Here is a 16,913-nt window from a genome sequence, read left to right as displayed (position 1 = left end):
GGGCGTCCTAGGCAAAAATTAGGGTAAAGAAAAAAGAATCAAAATCCCGATAGGATACGTCCTATGCAAAAGTTAGGGATACATAAAAAAAAGTAATGCCTGCTTGAGTTGAAAACCGAAAGGCGGCTTGAGTATTCCCTTTAGAAAGCAAGAATTCATAATGGTTTCACTCCGAAGTCGAAACACCCACATTCAAGCAAGTGGGAATGCATTCCTAATGTAGTTCAACCAATCGTCAACCATGCCTCTCTAGGGGGCAACCTCGGTTAATCTCTTTGTGTACGAATCACGAACTCGGGGCATGCCCGGGCCTCCGAGCTTTGCTAAAGGGGCACGTGTAAATTGGAAGTACTGTTTTAAATGCCATGACATTCTTTCATTTCTCTTCTCCCTTTAAAATATTCACTCTAGGCCTCATCCATCAACCCTTAACAAACAAAATGTATTTGCAACAAAGATGTTACTCAATAATAACATGGAAAGGATAACAAAGGAACAATCAGGAATTCAAACATGACTAGGGTTTGATAAAATAAAGACACCCCATACCTCATGAGTGCTGCAAAAAAAAAATGAAGGCTCGGCAAGAAACCCACTAAGGGGGCTACGCAAAAGTTAGGGCAAGATCTGCTAGGCAACCCACAAGAAAAATTGGGTAACCTAGGCAAAAGTAAGGATCAAAAGAAAAATGTCTGCTAGGAAACACATCCCAAGTGACCTAGGCAAAAGTTAGGACATTAAAGCAGCAACTTGAGTTGAAAACTGAAAGGCAGCTCATGGGAATCATTAAATCAAAGCGCGACCCCAAGTCATCACTCCACTTTCCAAAAAGGATAAAACACAATGATAGCTTCCTTGCAGCAAATACATTTTGTTTAATAACCCTAAACACCAAAGCCTACCTTGGCCAGCCCTTCTTCTAAAAAACCCTTTTTGAAAAATCCCTTCTAACAACCCTTTTGAAAAAAAAAACATAATAATAATAACATTCCTTCCTTCTTTTCTCTTGACCCTTATGGCATTAAAATGGTACTGAAAAGATACACGAAAAATGCACAGTGAATACTCATAGAAGGAAGACCGAGATGTCCTCAAACAGAGGTTAGAGACGCTTGACCACACATCGACTAGATAGTCAAGGAGTCACTGAAGCTTGGGCTTAAAAGAACATATCCTGATAGTAATCAAGATTGGCATGGATAGAAAGAAATCATCAACATTAACCTTAATACGTACAGGTTAATTTCCCGATATAAAAAAATGAATTGCATCTTTAGGAACAAACACAAGCATAAACTGTATCGCATGCATATGAGTTAGGGGCATATGGAAGGGCATTACACAAAATAAAGAATCATTCTTGTCTTACATTTTCTTTGCATCCATGCATCCATGCATTCTACTTGCACTACAAAAAAAATAACATGTGCCTACAGACACTTTTACCTATAGACCTGAATTAGTGTAGGTAAAACTAAAAAAAAAATTTACCTACAAATGTTTAATGTAGGTATAACTCAAAAATCTATACCCATTTTTATTTGGTATAGGTAAAACTCAATACAACTTAAAATTCTTCTACCAACAAATTGTCAATGTAGGTAAAAGCCTTCAAAGACTTATGCCTACTACTATTTTAGGTAGGTAAAAAATTTACAAAATTTATACCTACAGTTATTTAATATAAATAAAAATCCATGTAAAACAAATAAATAATTATATATAAATAATACTAACCCGAAATGTGTTTCTTTCATCATTTTTTGTAGGTTAGAAAAATTTTGATCACCCCTAATCGCAACCCAAATGTAATTCTAAAATAGTTTTTAGAATGTTAAAATTTAATTCAAAAACCTGATTTCTAGCAAGAAGTATTTACAAAAAAATAAATAAATAAATAAAAAAATACAAACGAATATAGTTCCTATTACGTGTATGGTGTCACAGGAAAAGAAGTATCTATTGCAGAAGGGCCATGTATGGTGAGGCCCATCATACAGAGCCGCCCAACCCAACCCCAAAAGCTACAGCATATACACAGTTCTATATAATCTATTTAATTCAAAAACCTGATTTCTCGTTCTGAATTGCTCCGCACCCCTCGCTCGTCTCCGTTCTCGAATCATGTCTCCATTCACAGGTTTCTTCCTCATGAATCTCCTACAGCTTATTTGTTTCTTCTAATCTAGGTTTTTGATTCATATAATCCTACGTCCTCTACTTCATTGCGCTTTACTTTCGAATTTTATCTCGTACTCTTTTTCTTCGAGTCTAATGTAAGATTTGTTTATTGATACTGAGTTTGCTAACAGATATCCAAGAAGCACTCACAGATCTTGTATTCGAACGTTCACCAATTTATCAATAGGTATTTTATATCTTCTCACTCTTGATTTAATCAACTAACTTATTTTAATTTTACTTCTTATTCCAAAGAAATTTATCTGAACCTACTCTTAATCAACTAACTTAGAAGTGAGAACTACCTGAAAGGTCTGAAGGGATCTTGCCATTGCAAAACCTTCCTGTGGGTTTTCCGTCTAAGAAATCCCTCCCATATGGTTTGCGGTTTGCATTTATTATTGTTTCAATATGATTGTTGTTGCCTGTATCCAAGATTGAATCACCAAAAGCTATAACAGCAGGAACGTCATGGTTGCTATATTTTGTTTGTGATATGGCTGTTACAGTAAATGAATAAAATAGAACAACAAATAGATTGACATAGAGAGATTTAACAGTGGTAAGCTTCATCATGTGAGTTTAAATTTCACTCTTCTGCATACAAATTTATAATTGTCATGGTCATGACATATTATGTTGATTGGAATTCAATGAGCATTTACTTGTTGGTAACAGCTACCTAAGTGATGCAGCTGAGTAATCCAACCATTAGAAAATCTTGTGTTCAAGTTTTGTACGAAAGATGGCTCATACATATAATGTGTTTCCTTAAAAGAAGTACCTGTTAGTTGGTATCACTAGTAGGTTGGGTAGCGCATTCATTATTGATTCACATTCTATCCTCGGGCGGGAAGGACTCAGTCTCAAAGCTCTTTTGCCAGCTTAGCATCTTGATGGTCTGTTCAAAATCGAAATCCCGATCTGACCAAGCTTTCGTCAGTTGATTATGTCAAAACGGAGAACAGAAGACCTGCTTTTGTTCCAGTTTCTGATTCAAGAATGTCTGTTCCTATTGTTCTTGTAATCTCTATCACTTTAGGAGCATTTGTGATGAACAAATGTTGCTATTGCTACTAATAATAGCAGCTTTAGGAGTGGTTGATTGGAGGTGGTTAGCATGAGTCATGAGAAATGGAGAATTAGCAACTCAACACGTTTAGTGTGGTTATTGCATGACACTTGTCAAGGGATTGATCGGTGAAAAAGGAAGAGACAAGAACAATGTATATAGGATATCACACTCTTTTGCATGCCATAGGATATCAACACGTTTTGTATCTGAAAGCTGGGAATAATATGTATATAGGATATCACACTCTTTTGCATGCCATAGGATATCTCATGTTTTTTTCTTAACACCTTTATCACTTTTTTTTTTAATCTCTCTATTCAATCTAGCCTTGTAGATTCTAAAATAGGGTGTACATTCCTCATCATCCACCGAAAAATTGTAATTAGTCTCTTTCTTAGTAGTATTTCATTAGTACCATTAGTAATCACTTCATGCTTGCCCAACCATTGGAATTACGTACGAGTTGAACATTAATTATAATAGCTTTAATAATCATTTGTTCCGTGCAGTACGTGTCTTAAAAGTTACAAAACAAAGTGTAAAGATAGGAAAACATACTTGAAGAAAAAGCATTTGAGAGAGAGAGAGGTGCATGTTAATGTGATAGGTGTAAGTGTAATTAAGGCAGAGACAAGGAGGGAAGGGTGGTTGGAGAGAGAGATAAGAGGGAAAAGAAAAGGTGAGTGAAAGGTGTGTGACGATAGTGCTGCCAATGTTTAAATTAGTATACATTTAAATTACACCAAGTCAGAATCCCACCTTAACATAGATATACCCTTCACTTCTAATTAGTATACATTTAAATTGCTTTGTTTGTTGGATTTTTTTTTCTCTTTTTAATAAAAAGTTTTTATTAGAATAAAATATGACTTTATGTAAAGATAAAATTAACTATTAATCTTTTTTGAGAATTTTTAGTATAACTATATATCATTTACTCCATATCTAATGCAAATTTGCATGAAAGGAAACAAAATACAGCAAAATTGTTTAAAACTGATGTTTAGGAATTAGGATAGTGATTAAAGAAATAATATGAGAATGATTTAACTTTTAATTTTAAAGTAATTGTTTTTTTAATAAATTATTACTCAGAGGGTATTTGTGAGGAGGTGGACCTTAATACCTTTAATATCTAATATTTTTAAAAGCGTGAAGGAGAGAACTTCATCAAGAAAAGGGGAAAAAATCCAAACTCAAAGTTTATTAATATTGTTAGACAAAATAATCCAAACCCACGGTTCACAATATATATTGCATCAAAGTGATAAATGACTAATAAATAATCTACTTCAGTTGGTTAGGAAGGTTACGTGAACTATATTATAATAAATTCCTTTATACGAAATGTATCTCATAAATAATAATAAAAGAGTAAGAAATGGCCTGAGCTTTTAAAGCCACCAGAATAAGACACGAAAAGTTTAAATTATCGTTTTTCAATTTCTCTATCACTTTAAAGATATTAAAGCAATGAAGAAACACTAGGTATATACGAATCTATATCACTTTTATTCTATTATTGTTTTTTAGCTTGTTAAAAATTCAAGAGAAAATAGTATATAGAGTTTTTTTATGTCATTCTATCACTAGTTTATTGAGGCCATTTCACTCAATTTTTTTTCCAGTTTATTGTATCAAATGGATAAGAGTTGGATACATGACAACTCTCTAAATAAAGAGAAGTACATTAGAGGGGTTCTAAATTTTCTTGATTTTGCCTTTGCTAAATCTTCCAAGGATGGAAAAATTTTATGTCCTTGTACTAAATGTGTCAATTGCAAGTGGCGCTCTCGAATGGATGTTTATGAGCACATAATATGTAATGGATTTCTAAAAGGATATGTTACTTGGATCTTTTATGGTGAACAAGTTGGCTCTTCTAATTCTTTAGAAACATCTCAAGTAGAAGAAGAGTTTGATCATGATATGGATATGTTGATTCATGATGCATTCGAGATGCATGCAATTAATGAAAGTGATGATACAAATGTAAACATGGAGAATGGAGATTCTAGAACATTCATGAATGAACCCAATGTTTACTTATAGTAGGGAGTATAAATATAAGTCAATGATTTTTACCCACGCATATTGCAAATTGTAGGTAGTTCTTATAGTGACAGTCAAATGTAGTTGTAGGTAAAATTATGTCTGTAGGTAAAACTTATAGTGATAGACTATTAGTTGTAGCTATATGCCCCCTCAAAGTTGACAACTTCAATGTCTGTAGGTCAAAGTCTATGATACCTTTACCTATGGAATTTAGATTTTTAGTGACATTTTTTGTGTGTAGGCATAAGTCATTTTTCTTGTAGTGTTGCTATGGGTCAAGAAGAGTCATCAGGACAAAGCACTCGTAAAAGCTCAAAAGCCAAGCATGAGTCGAAACAGTGACAAACAAAAACGCCAAGTGATTCTATGTGCCCACTAAGCAAAGACACATCAATAGTGGAATAGAATGGAATCGACCAAGCAAGCAACTATAAGCATGAAGAGGCCACAACGCCTTACTTCTTCACCAAATGAAAGATGATCCAAGAGAATGCCAGACTAGGAATGGTTTCCTCACCAAAGCCAGGAGTGGCTTCCAAAATAATACTCATTAATAAAGATTCAGCAAATAACATCATCATGGGATGGGATCCCTCCACCAATGATGACAAAAAAAGATAAAATAGAAAAAGGCAAGCTTCGTACATGTTGAAAAAGCCAAAGCATTTAAGAAAAAATAACAGAAAAAGGCAAGCTTCAAATATGAAAAAGCCGAAGCTAAACAAAAATAAAATTCACAAAAAAGAAACCTACCACAAGCAAGCGCCTGGAGAGGCATCACAATACTCAAGTGGCAGGGGCAACATTGGAATCCCTGTCAGCCATCTACTTCTCTGCCCACCAACACAAGGCACATCAAACATCTCCTGCCCATTCACTTAGGGGCAGTCTTTCATTCCACAACACCCACAAGAAGACATCAAGTGCAAGATCGGAAAGGGTTGCTAGATCCCTAAAACTAGTACAAGATCGGTAAGGGTTGCTAGATCCCTAAAACTAGTACAGGATCGGTAAGGGTCGCTAGATCCCCAAAACTAGTACAAGATCAGTAAGGGTTGCTAGATCCCTAAAACTAGTACAAGATCAGTAAGGGTTGCTAGATCCCTAAAACTAGTACAAGATCGGTAAGGGTTGCTAGATCCCTAAAACTAGTACAAGATCAGTAAGGGTTGCTAGATCCCTAAAACTAGTACAAGATCAGTAAGGGTTGCTAGATCCCCAAAACTAGTACAAGATCGGTAAGGGTTGCTAGATCCCTAAAACTAGTACAAGATCGGTAAGGGTTGCTAGACCTTAAAACTAGCAGCGGGCCGGCTGAAGCCCTAAATATCAGTCCAGCTTGGAGAGGCTGAGCTCAGAATATACTCCCTCTTTAACAAGCTACGAATAAAGAAACACACTACCATGAGACAAGTAGAAGCAATAGGAAGCATATACATCAAGACCAGAAGCCTAGATGTTTCGGTTTACCATCCGTATCACCCAACGGAGCATATAAACCAACGCTCAGTTGCTCTTAGGGACAAGGATACAGGTAAACACCATCTACCTGAAGGAAATGGTGTGGGGGCATCTACACTGCTGAAGTAAAGGAGAAGATTCGAACATAGGAAGCGACATAAGGCATTCACATGGATCTTGAAGCCTGGATGTTTCGGTTCACCATCCTTGACACCCAATAGAGCATACAATCCAACACTCAGTTGCTCCAAGGGGCAAGGATATAGGGAACACCGTCTACCTGAAGGAAACAACGTGAAGGTATCTATTGTCAAAACAAGAGTGAAGATCCGAATTTTCACCTCACTATCACAAGGGAAACAATGGAGCTTCTACTCGAAGACTGAAGATCAAGTGTATAGTTTGTCACCCTTGATACCCCATAAGAGTATGCAACTCAACACTCAGCTACTCTAAAAGGTAATGATACAAGCGAATACACCTATCCAAGGGAAGCAATGTAGAAGCATCAACCTAGAGACGAGAAGAAGACCTGGACGAAATGTCTACGTCTTTACTTGCCTTTGGAAAAGTAACACAGCTATTCCAAAGGACAAGTAAAAAGGGGCAGCTATAGACACCCAATTTCGTTTGGGGGGCATACAAACAAAGAAATGGACATCTATCATCAAAGAAATGGAGCTCCCGAGCATGGAAATAACAAGATAGGACATTAGAGGGCCCAAAGGCCCAAATTAGCTGTTCTTAGTGGCCCGGTACGGGCTATTCCAAAATCAGAATGGGCTGTTTCCAAGTCTGGAACGGGCCGTTCCGAGACTCCTAAAAGGCCTAAAATTGTAGGTTGGAACGGGTCGTTCCAGACCAGAACAGGTCGTTCCAAACCAATCAAAGGACCTAAAATATTGGGTATGGAACGGGCCGTTCCAATATTAAAATGAGCCGTTCTGGTTCCCGGAACGGGCCGTACTGATTTTAGAACGGGCCGTTCCGAGACTTTTAAAAGGCCTAAAATATTTGGTCTAGAACGGGCCGTTCCAATTTCAGAACAGGCCATTCTGGTTCTTGGAACGGGCCGTTCCAATTTCAGAACGGGTCATTCCAGTTACAAATTTAACCCACAACGGCCATATCTAGAACCGGTCGTTCCGATTTTGGAACAAGCCGTTCTGGACCCTTTCTGAAGTCTATAAATAGACAGCTTAGGCTCATTTCTCAGGACTCCAAAATTTCGTCTAGACTTCTTAGAGCACGAAATTTCTCTCTTTTTCTCTCTCTCCCTCTCTTTTGTATTTCTTGAGATTTTTGTGAGGCATTGTAGTGTGAAGGGTTGCCACAAAGCACCTAAAATCTTCTTGTTTTGAAGATTCAATTCAATAGAGCTCATTCAAGAGGTATTTCAGTTAATCTTTTTCTCCTTTTTTATTTATTTCTTCTCTATAATAAATATTGTTATAATAAAAATAATCATGTAGATATTTTAGGATTAATTGTATAATTTAAATTTCAAGCATGTAAATAATTACTAATAAAAGGGGATTTAATATTTATATTATTATCATTTATAATGTTAACTTCATCATAGGGTACCAATTAAGGGCGTTGTAGGGGTGCTTAATACCTTCCTTGCATGTAACCGACCCCTGAACCCAATTCTGGTTATCAAGGCCATTATTGGACTTTTAAAAAACCTTTTCTTTTTCCAATGTTTTGAGTAAAACATTGGTGGCGACTCCATGAACTCATTTTTTAAAACCATTAATTAAGGATTAGTCTGGTGTCCGGGCATTCCTTAATTAATGAGACTTTTAAAAGGATGTCTAAACCATACGTCGCGAGATCGGAAATTTTCGGGTTGCGACAGTAACACACACACACAAATCATAACAAAGCACGACACAAAGCACACATTAATCAAGCACAACTCAAGTCATACATACATTAGTAGCACATACACAGTCACTCATTATGCAATGATGCCATGGACTTGAATCACAAATTCATGCATGTGGGGCCAGTAACATATCACATGGTGTATTGCCGCTAGAAACACATGTAGAGTAGTCTAGGAGTACATGTTGGGTCACACCCTCTGTGCACTCTCACTAGAAGGACATACTAGCAGTGTCTAGTCAAGATAGTTAAGCCGTGCAAGATACATCCCATGCACACAATAGGCGAGACTGGGACTTACAAACTGAGCTATCCCCAAGGACTAATCCCCAAGCTTTTACACAAGGGGCCTTCCCTAGCGGTGTATTCCATATTGTACCCTTAAAACATTTATGCAAATGATGCATGTAATTCAAGACCCTATGCATTCTCGTATCACATTATCATGTCTCATTATCATATAATATTATCATGTCTCATTGTCACATATCATCATGTCTCATGTCTCATATTCTTTTTTCACATTGTCTCATCATATTCACATAGTCTTATACAAGGAATTTCTCATAGGCATATACATCAATCCGCAATTCATAACATACAAAGCATAAAGGTCATAACACTCCAAATGTTACCCAAAACACAAATCCATCATCAATTTTATATAATGCCTCAAAATTCATCCAAAGATCATATCCCTATTTTCACTTCATAGGGTTTCCCACAAGAACCCACAAAGCACTCTAATTCATATCAAAACTTGTCTATTTTCAAAATTAAACACATATTTACACTCAGCAAACATCAATGAACATAATAGAAAACTCATAAGGCAAAACATAAAATATTCATAATTTGCCTATTTCTCATAGGGTTTCCCGTAGGAACCCATAGAGCACTCTAATCCATATTAAAACATATCTATTCTTGACATTAAACGCAAATTACACAAGGAATGCAATAGAACAATCAAAAAGAAAAATAGAAAACTTTCATAAAATGTCTATTCCTATCAGGCAAGGGATTGGGGGTCAATCCTACTACCCAACAATTATTCTCACACCCCCGAGTGAGGTTTCTCACTCCCCCTTTACCTGGATAAGCAGAAGATGAAGCTAGAGCAGAATCTGGTTGATCTCCTTCTCTTGGTTCTCCTTGGTCTTTAGAGAGTGTGTCCAGGAGCAGTGCCAGAGTTTGCTATTTATATATGTTAGAAATGGCCAAAATGGCCTGTTTCGGATCCGGAACAGCCCGTTCTGGATCCTTTCATCATGTGTTAAATTCGCATCTAGAACGGCCCGTTCTTAAACCAGAACGACTCGTTCTGAAGTTGAGTTTAACTCATAACGGCCATGTTTGGAACGGTCCATTCCCAACTAGGGTTTATAAGCCTATTTAGTAGTTTGGAATGGCCCGTTCCAGTTTGGGAACAGCCCGTTCTAGGCTACTAATTCAGAGAAAATTTGGGATGTTACAATACTCTTATGTCCTTCTTCTAGAAACATCTTCTTAAGTTCAAGATAACTATTAGTACATAGATTCTATCCTTGAATCTCAAAACACCATCAACTTCTACCTGGAAAGGGCTATCTACACCTCTACCAATCTTCTCCACACTACTAGAAAAATACTATTCAATGTCTCTATATTTACATCAGTTCCCTAGAAAACGATGTAAAAAAAATTTGCGGTGGCAATTTTATAAATAAGTAGAATATATAAGGATATTTACATCGGTTCACTAGTGGAAAAAGTGGCTTTTACGTCTCCTAAATTACGTCGGAATGGGTAAAGACCGACGTTATAAAAATGCGGTGGCACAACCGTAAATAAACAGCAGATAATTTACGTCAGCCTGGTAGGGGTCTAACGTAAATTATCAGTTCTACGTCAGCTCTATACCTGACCGACGTAGAATTGATAATTTACGTCGGACCACTACCAGGCCGACGTAAATTATCTCCTGGTGCTACAAAACTCCCAATATTCTCATATATTCTCATATTCCCGCGCGCGCCTTCTACTCTCCTTCTACTCTCATATTGATTCTCATATTCTTGTACGTAAGTTTCGGATTGTTTGGACACATTGCTCTCAGTCTAAGTCCTTGAAGAGTCTGGACTGAGGTAACTTTCATTCTCATATTCTTCCCATTATTTTGCTTATTTTTGTGTTTTACGTTCATCTGGAACGACCCGTTCTGCAAGGAGAACGCCCCGTTCTGCAAGGAGAACGGCCCGTTCTGCAAGGAGAATGACCCGTTCTACATGGAGAACGGCCCGTTCTTCTTGCAGAACGGGCCGTTCTACAAGCAGTACGGGCCGTTCTGCAAGGAGAACGGCCCGTTCTGCTGGAATTTTTGTTCTTGTAATTTGTTGATCTGGAACGGCCCGTTCTAATTTCAGTACGGGCCGTTCCAGATGCATTAAAGAAGAGACTTTTTTAGGCATTGACCTTTAGTTTACCATCCATTCTGTTTGTGTATTATTTGTTTTTTTATTAGTTATTATGTTGCTATATTGTTATTATGTTTTAGGCATTGACCTTTAGTTTACCATCCATTCTGTTTGTGTATTATTTGTTTTTTTATTAGTTATTATGTTGCTATATTGTTATTATGTTTTTTACTTTATTTGTCTATTCAGTTAATTCATTGTTTTAATAATGAGAGTTTAATTTTTCAGGATTATGGAGGATTCTGGGTCTGGCAGTGGAAGGAGGGAAGGTAGATCTGTCACCCGATTGTCTGGGTTGACAGCTGGGCGCATTGCCAAGGAGAGGACACCGGTTGAGGTTGATCCTCGTTCTGGCAAGGCATCAGGCCCAAATGCTGCCAAGTTTAAGAGCTATTTGGGAGTCCTAGCTCGACGACATGTTTCTATTATCATTCCATCATGGGATGACGTTCAGGAGGTTGACAAGAACCTCATGTGGCAGGATATTCAGGTATATACTTTCACATCCCTTGAATATTATATAACTTAAATACATTATTTATTAATTGTTGTTATTTTCATAGCAAAATTTTGACATTCCCAATACTGAGGTCATGAGGAGGAAGATGTTATCTGCCCTGGCCACTAGGTGGAGAGACTTCAAGACTTTCTTGACACGGGAGTATGTATTTGGAGAGCGACAAAATGAGACTCCCTGTCTAAAGTACCAGATCACTGATGAGGAGTGGATGCAATTTCGTGCCACTCGATTGGACCCTTCGTGGCAGGTTAGTTATTGATAACTCTTACATTGACACAAATACTTAAGGTATATTTTAATTAATCTTATTTTCTTTTTTGTATTATTGCAGGCTAAAAGAATAGCTGCCCAAGAACGACAGGCCAAGAATGATGCACCCCATCTATTGTCAAGAGGGGGATATGAAAGAAAAAAAAAGGAAATGAAGAAGGCTAGGGCAGAGGCAGCAGGGGTTGAGTCTGCTGACCGTGTGGAGTCACCTCCCCGCCATGAGACGTGGATAGCAGCCCGGACAAAATCAGATGGGCAAATGACTTCTGAGTCTGCAAGGGTCGTTGCAGATAAAATAGTAAGTAAAAATATACAAACTAACACTCTTCATTTCAACTCATTTAATTCATAAGTGTAGTTTAGGGTATACTTATTGTTAATATGTTGTAGGAGGGTTTAGTTGAGCAGAGCACCCAGGGCTCATTTGTTTCCGATGGTCGGAATGATATCCTCACAACGGCCATAGGAAGGCCAGAGCACGGAGGCCGTGTGCGTGGTGTTGGTGGTTCTTGGAGCCACCGAGATTTCTTTGGTGCCCGATCATCGAGGAACACTGTTGACTCTTGCAGTCAAGAGGTTATGCAGAGATTGGAGCAGAGATTGGAGAGTCAGTTTGAAGAGAGATTGAAGAATATTCAAAAACAGTTTGAACAGAAGTTTGAACTTTTGGCTCGTTCTCAGCAACAGACTGCAGTTGCTCATGATGGTGTTCGAGTCAGCACTAAAGGGAGTTGTGCTGCTCCAAATCCCTCACCGGATCAGACTCACACTGATGTACCAAACTAGTGTGAGTTATATGTTGAGAATGACCCCCCACGGTTAGTGGCTTTTGGCCGAGTATTTGAGGGTGGCTCAACCATCCATGGTGTCCCTCTACAGCCAGACTGGACACGGGTTGTGGTTGACCAAGTTCAAGATGCTGCTGCTCCAGTGCCTTTGCCCAATACAGAGGTTCAACTAGTGGGGCAGGCAACCGGCACATTCTTAGCTTGGCCAAAACGTTTGGTCATGCCGCTTTCAGCACGAGCAAGGGTAATTATATTATTGCTCTTTTATATTCTTATAATTCTATTATTGTTTAACTAATTTTCATTATTTCTTTAGGATTTTATCAATCGTGGTAAGGAGGTCATCAGAGAACCTCATGTTGATGATGCTGATATCGCAGAAGCTGAGGGTGATCCCATATCTAAGCTTCTAATCATATTACCACGATTAAAGAAGAAACCAATTCAATTGCAGTGGGACATTAGAGTTTTTGGAGTTGATAGCGCTGATGTTCCACTATACATATCTTTGCCTGATGCATTAGAGATTGTTGGGGGAAACTCCATGTTAAATATATCTATCATACAACTGTGGGCCATGTAAGTCATATTTTCTTTTATGAGTCTAAATTTACAATAATTACATTTAACTTATAATAATTATTTGTGTTAGGTACATGGACAAATTGAGTGTGGAGCAAGGACAAGCAGAAGTATATGGATTTATTGAGCCTCAATCAATCCAAAAATCAGGAAACACTCAGGTCCAGATCCAGCAATATATGCAAACATGGATGAGTGACTCAAGAAGAGATATATACATGGCTCCATACATTGACGGGTTAGTTTTTTAATTGGTTTTTTAATCATGGTAATTTTATAACTAATTTGTTTGTCATACAATGTAGGTCCCATTGGCAGTTAATGGTAATCATTCCTAAGGAATACACCGTGGTGTGGTTTTGTTCACTACATCGAAAACCCAGCCACGAAATTAAATGCCAATTACAAGGGTAACTAAATTTTTTCATTATGTTTTAAAACTGTAATTATATATATTGGCTAACATTTGTTTTTATTTCAATTAATTAGAATCGTGTCTAGAGCTAATATATTAAGTGGAAGAGGCAGATCATCAAAGTCATTGCATTTCATATGCCCTAAGGTTAGCAAATTAATTCATACAGTCAATAATATTTAAATTTATTGACTTTGGAAATAATAGTTATTTGTTTCTCATTTTAGTGTAATAAGCAACAAGACTCGTTTGAATGTGGCTATTACATCATGTATTGGATGAGAGCCATAGTTTCTGCGGGTATTATTGATTCTTGGGCGCAGGTAATTCATATCAAAATTTATTTAACTATATTTACCTTTAGGATAATTAACATTGCATATTAATGACACTTAAATTAATGTTTCAGGTCTTTCAAGATCCATCTTCATTGCCCGAAGATGAGTTGCTCAAGATAAGAGAACAATGGACAACTTTTTTTCTAAGTTTAGTTAGTTAGATATTATGTTTATAGTTTGATAGTTAGTTAGTTTAGTTAGTTAGATATTATGTTTATAGTTTGATAATTAGTTAGCTTAGTTAGTTAGATAACATTGACAAACATATGTTTTATAGGTTTTTTAGGATAATAGGATTTATAGCTTTTGTCATTCAATTTTGAAATATAATTTGAATTTCTATTTTGGACTGCCTGGTTTAGATTTGGTATTTTGGACTATATTTATATGCAGGTGTTTGGTATATCAAAAATTTATAAACGTTTTAAAAAAAAAATAGCCACAATTTACGTCGGACATGGCGTTGTCCGACGTAAATTTACGTTGGGCCTTGCAATGGCCGACGTAAATTTACGTCGGACCACTCCATGTCCGACGTAAAATTGTGGCTGTTTTTTTGTCCCTTTTACGTCGGTCTGTGAGAATCCCCGACGTAAATTTACGTCGCCTTTCAGAGGCGACGTAAATTTACGTCTCCCGTATTAACGTCGGAACCTTTTCCGACGTAAAAGGCTAAAAAAAGGTGACGTAAAAGACCCTTTGTGTACTAGTGGTTCTTCCAAAAAATGATGTAAATATGAACAATTCTACATCGGTTATATGAGTGACTGATGTAGAAATGAAATTAGTGAACTATTCTACATTAGGTTTCCTATTGACTGATGTAGAAGGGATGACCAAATTCTTCCCTCCCTACGAACACACAATAGAAGCTTACCCTCCAACAACACACTCTCAGACGCACAGTCATCTCAACACTCTCTACAGTCTCAAACGCACCCTCTCGCACACTCTCAAACGCAAACCCTCTCAACACTCTCAGCCCTAAAGAGCTCTCTACAGTCCAGGCTCATTGATCTTCAACGAACGACTGTCCAAGGAAGCATTGAAGCCCTCTTCGATGAACGACAACGTATAGTGAAGCCATTTTAGCTTCGTATCTTTGTTTTGTATTTTGCTTCTTTTTGCCTCTCTCATCTTGTAAATGGGTGCTGGTGGTGTAGGGGTTGGAGACACTCCCGGAAGAGCTTTCCCGAAATGCGGTGGTCCTATTATGCGAGTCTATTGTCGAAGGTATTTGTTTGATTGATGATGCAACTTTGTTTGGTTTCAAAAATTAGTTAATGTGATTTATAGTTTAGCTCAAGTAAGAAAAAATGTTTTAAAAAAAAGTAGTTTTGTAGGGACTAGTATTAGTTTGTTTCAATTATTAGTAAATCAATTTACTTGGTAATTAAACTTGATGTTTTACATAAATTGATAGTGGGTGGTTGAAGTTGCACAAGTAGCCAGTATAGAGGTTAAACAAGGCATAAATAAAACTTTATACAAGTGAGCCAGCATAGAAGTTGGGTTGTCCTAGTCAACTAGACTATTCTTATTTTTTGTATTAAAATTTATATACCACCTATAAAGAATGACATAAAATTAAGAGAGAAAGGATAATACTGTATTCAAGATTCAATGAGTAGATATAGACAATAATTTGATGTTACTATACTAGATCACTTAATTAAACCTTGGTCCTTTTCCTCTTAATCTATATTAATCTAAGGCAAGGCAGGAAGGTGCAAAGTTTATTTGTTTATTCTCAAAGTCTTCATGTTTATTTGTTGTATTGTTATAAGTGTTTATAAATCAATGTATATAGTTTTTATCTATCTAAATTACAATAACTTAAATAAGGTTTGAACTTAAGCTTCTACTTTTCACATCTCATTGGTGCATTTTTGTTCAATTATATATTATCAGAAGTTCAGAATGAGAAGGCACGTATCTAGTCACATAAATCTTAAACTTGATTTTGATTTGGTAGGAAGTGTGCAGAAGGTGATACTTCTATTCTAGTTTGTCATATCTTCTTAGTAAGGTACCTTAAACTCAATTATATTTATCTAGTTTATTTATCTAGTTGAAGAAATGAGATGAATTATATTTATGTAGTTGATGAAAAAAGATGACTTATATTTGGATCTTCTACCTACTTAGATAAATGAAATAATAGGTTCAAATAACATTGAGTTAGTATATGGTTTGCTCTTCTACTATATAGAGAGACCATAAATACTCTATTGTGTAAATAAATTTGTCTCACAGAAGAAGAAAAATGGATTGTAGCTGGATGAATCAAGAAGAATCACTGATGAGTATCAAAATGGGGTTGAACAATTTTTGGAATTTGCTCAACGAAATCGAGCAGATTTGAATTGAAAATTTTATTGTCTTTACGTTAATTGTTTAAATGGGAGATGACATGTAATTGATGAAATACAGGACTATCTTATTTGTGATGGGTTTTTAACGAGCTATACAACATGGATATGGCATGGTGAAGATAAAGAAACTCAAACTGTGGCCCAAACTGAGCAAGGTGATGTAAAAATGGAAGATCAAATAGAAGACATGATTCGTGATGTGGGACAAGAGTTTTTCCAGCAAGCATAATCACATGGGTATGATACTTTAAAAAGTGACTCAGAGACACCTTTGTTTCCTAATTGTACAACCTTCACACGATTATCAGCAATGTTGAGATTAATGAACTTGAAGGAAAAATATATATGGGTGGAGTGATAAAATTTTCACAGAGTTGCTTGAGTTGTTGATGTTAATGCTTCCAAAAGACAACACGTTGCTAGATCGTCATTATGAGGCGAAAAAGGTTTTGTGTTCGATGGGTCTACAGTATAAGAAAATTCATGCATGCCCTAATGATTACATAT

The 16,913-nt window shown here is 36.7% G+C and overlaps 1 protein-coding gene and 1 long non-coding RNA gene across 3 annotated transcripts; both read left to right on the top strand.

Moving 5' to 3' along the window:
• The first annotated feature begins 336 nt into the window (after nucleotides 1-336).
• On the top strand, nucleotides 337-6,235 carry LOC114915847 (uncharacterized). Its single transcript, XR_014430176.1, has 3 exons — nucleotides 337-2,140; nucleotides 2,313-2,368; nucleotides 2,860-6,235. It is a non-coding gene; the product is annotated as an uncharacterized LOC114915847 (long non-coding RNA).
• Nucleotides 6,236-10,718: 4,483 nt separating this feature from the next.
• On the top strand, nucleotides 10,719-14,751 carry LOC145952674 (uncharacterized). 2 transcript variants are annotated; one of them, XR_014430182.1, is made up of 3 exons: nucleotides 10,719-11,885; nucleotides 11,970-14,016; nucleotides 14,103-14,751. XR_014430182.1 is itself a non-coding variant. In XM_083065551.1 (2 exons), exons 1-2 carry the CDS (start codon nucleotides 11,712-11,714, stop codon nucleotides 12,258-12,260), a joined length of 465 nt encoding a protein of 154 aa, XP_082921677.1. In that variant the 5' UTR covers nucleotides 10,719-11,711; the 3' UTR covers nucleotides 12,261-14,751. The 2 variants fall into 2 exon arrangements, 1 of the variants encoding a protein (XP_082921677.1); XM_083065551.1 differs by having other exon boundaries at nucleotides 11,970-14,751.
• Nucleotides 14,752-16,913: the final 2,162 nt, after the last annotated feature.

This window comes from Cajanus cajan, chromosome 10 (genome assembly GCF_000230855.2).
Source record: "Cajanus cajan strain Asha chromosome 10, NIPB_CcT2T_4, whole genome shotgun sequence".
Taxonomy (NCBI): domain Eukaryota; kingdom Viridiplantae; phylum Streptophyta; class Magnoliopsida; order Fabales; family Fabaceae; genus Cajanus; species Cajanus cajan.
Note: the sequence above shows the minus strand (reverse complement) of the source record. Positions and strands in the feature narration are given on the sequence as shown.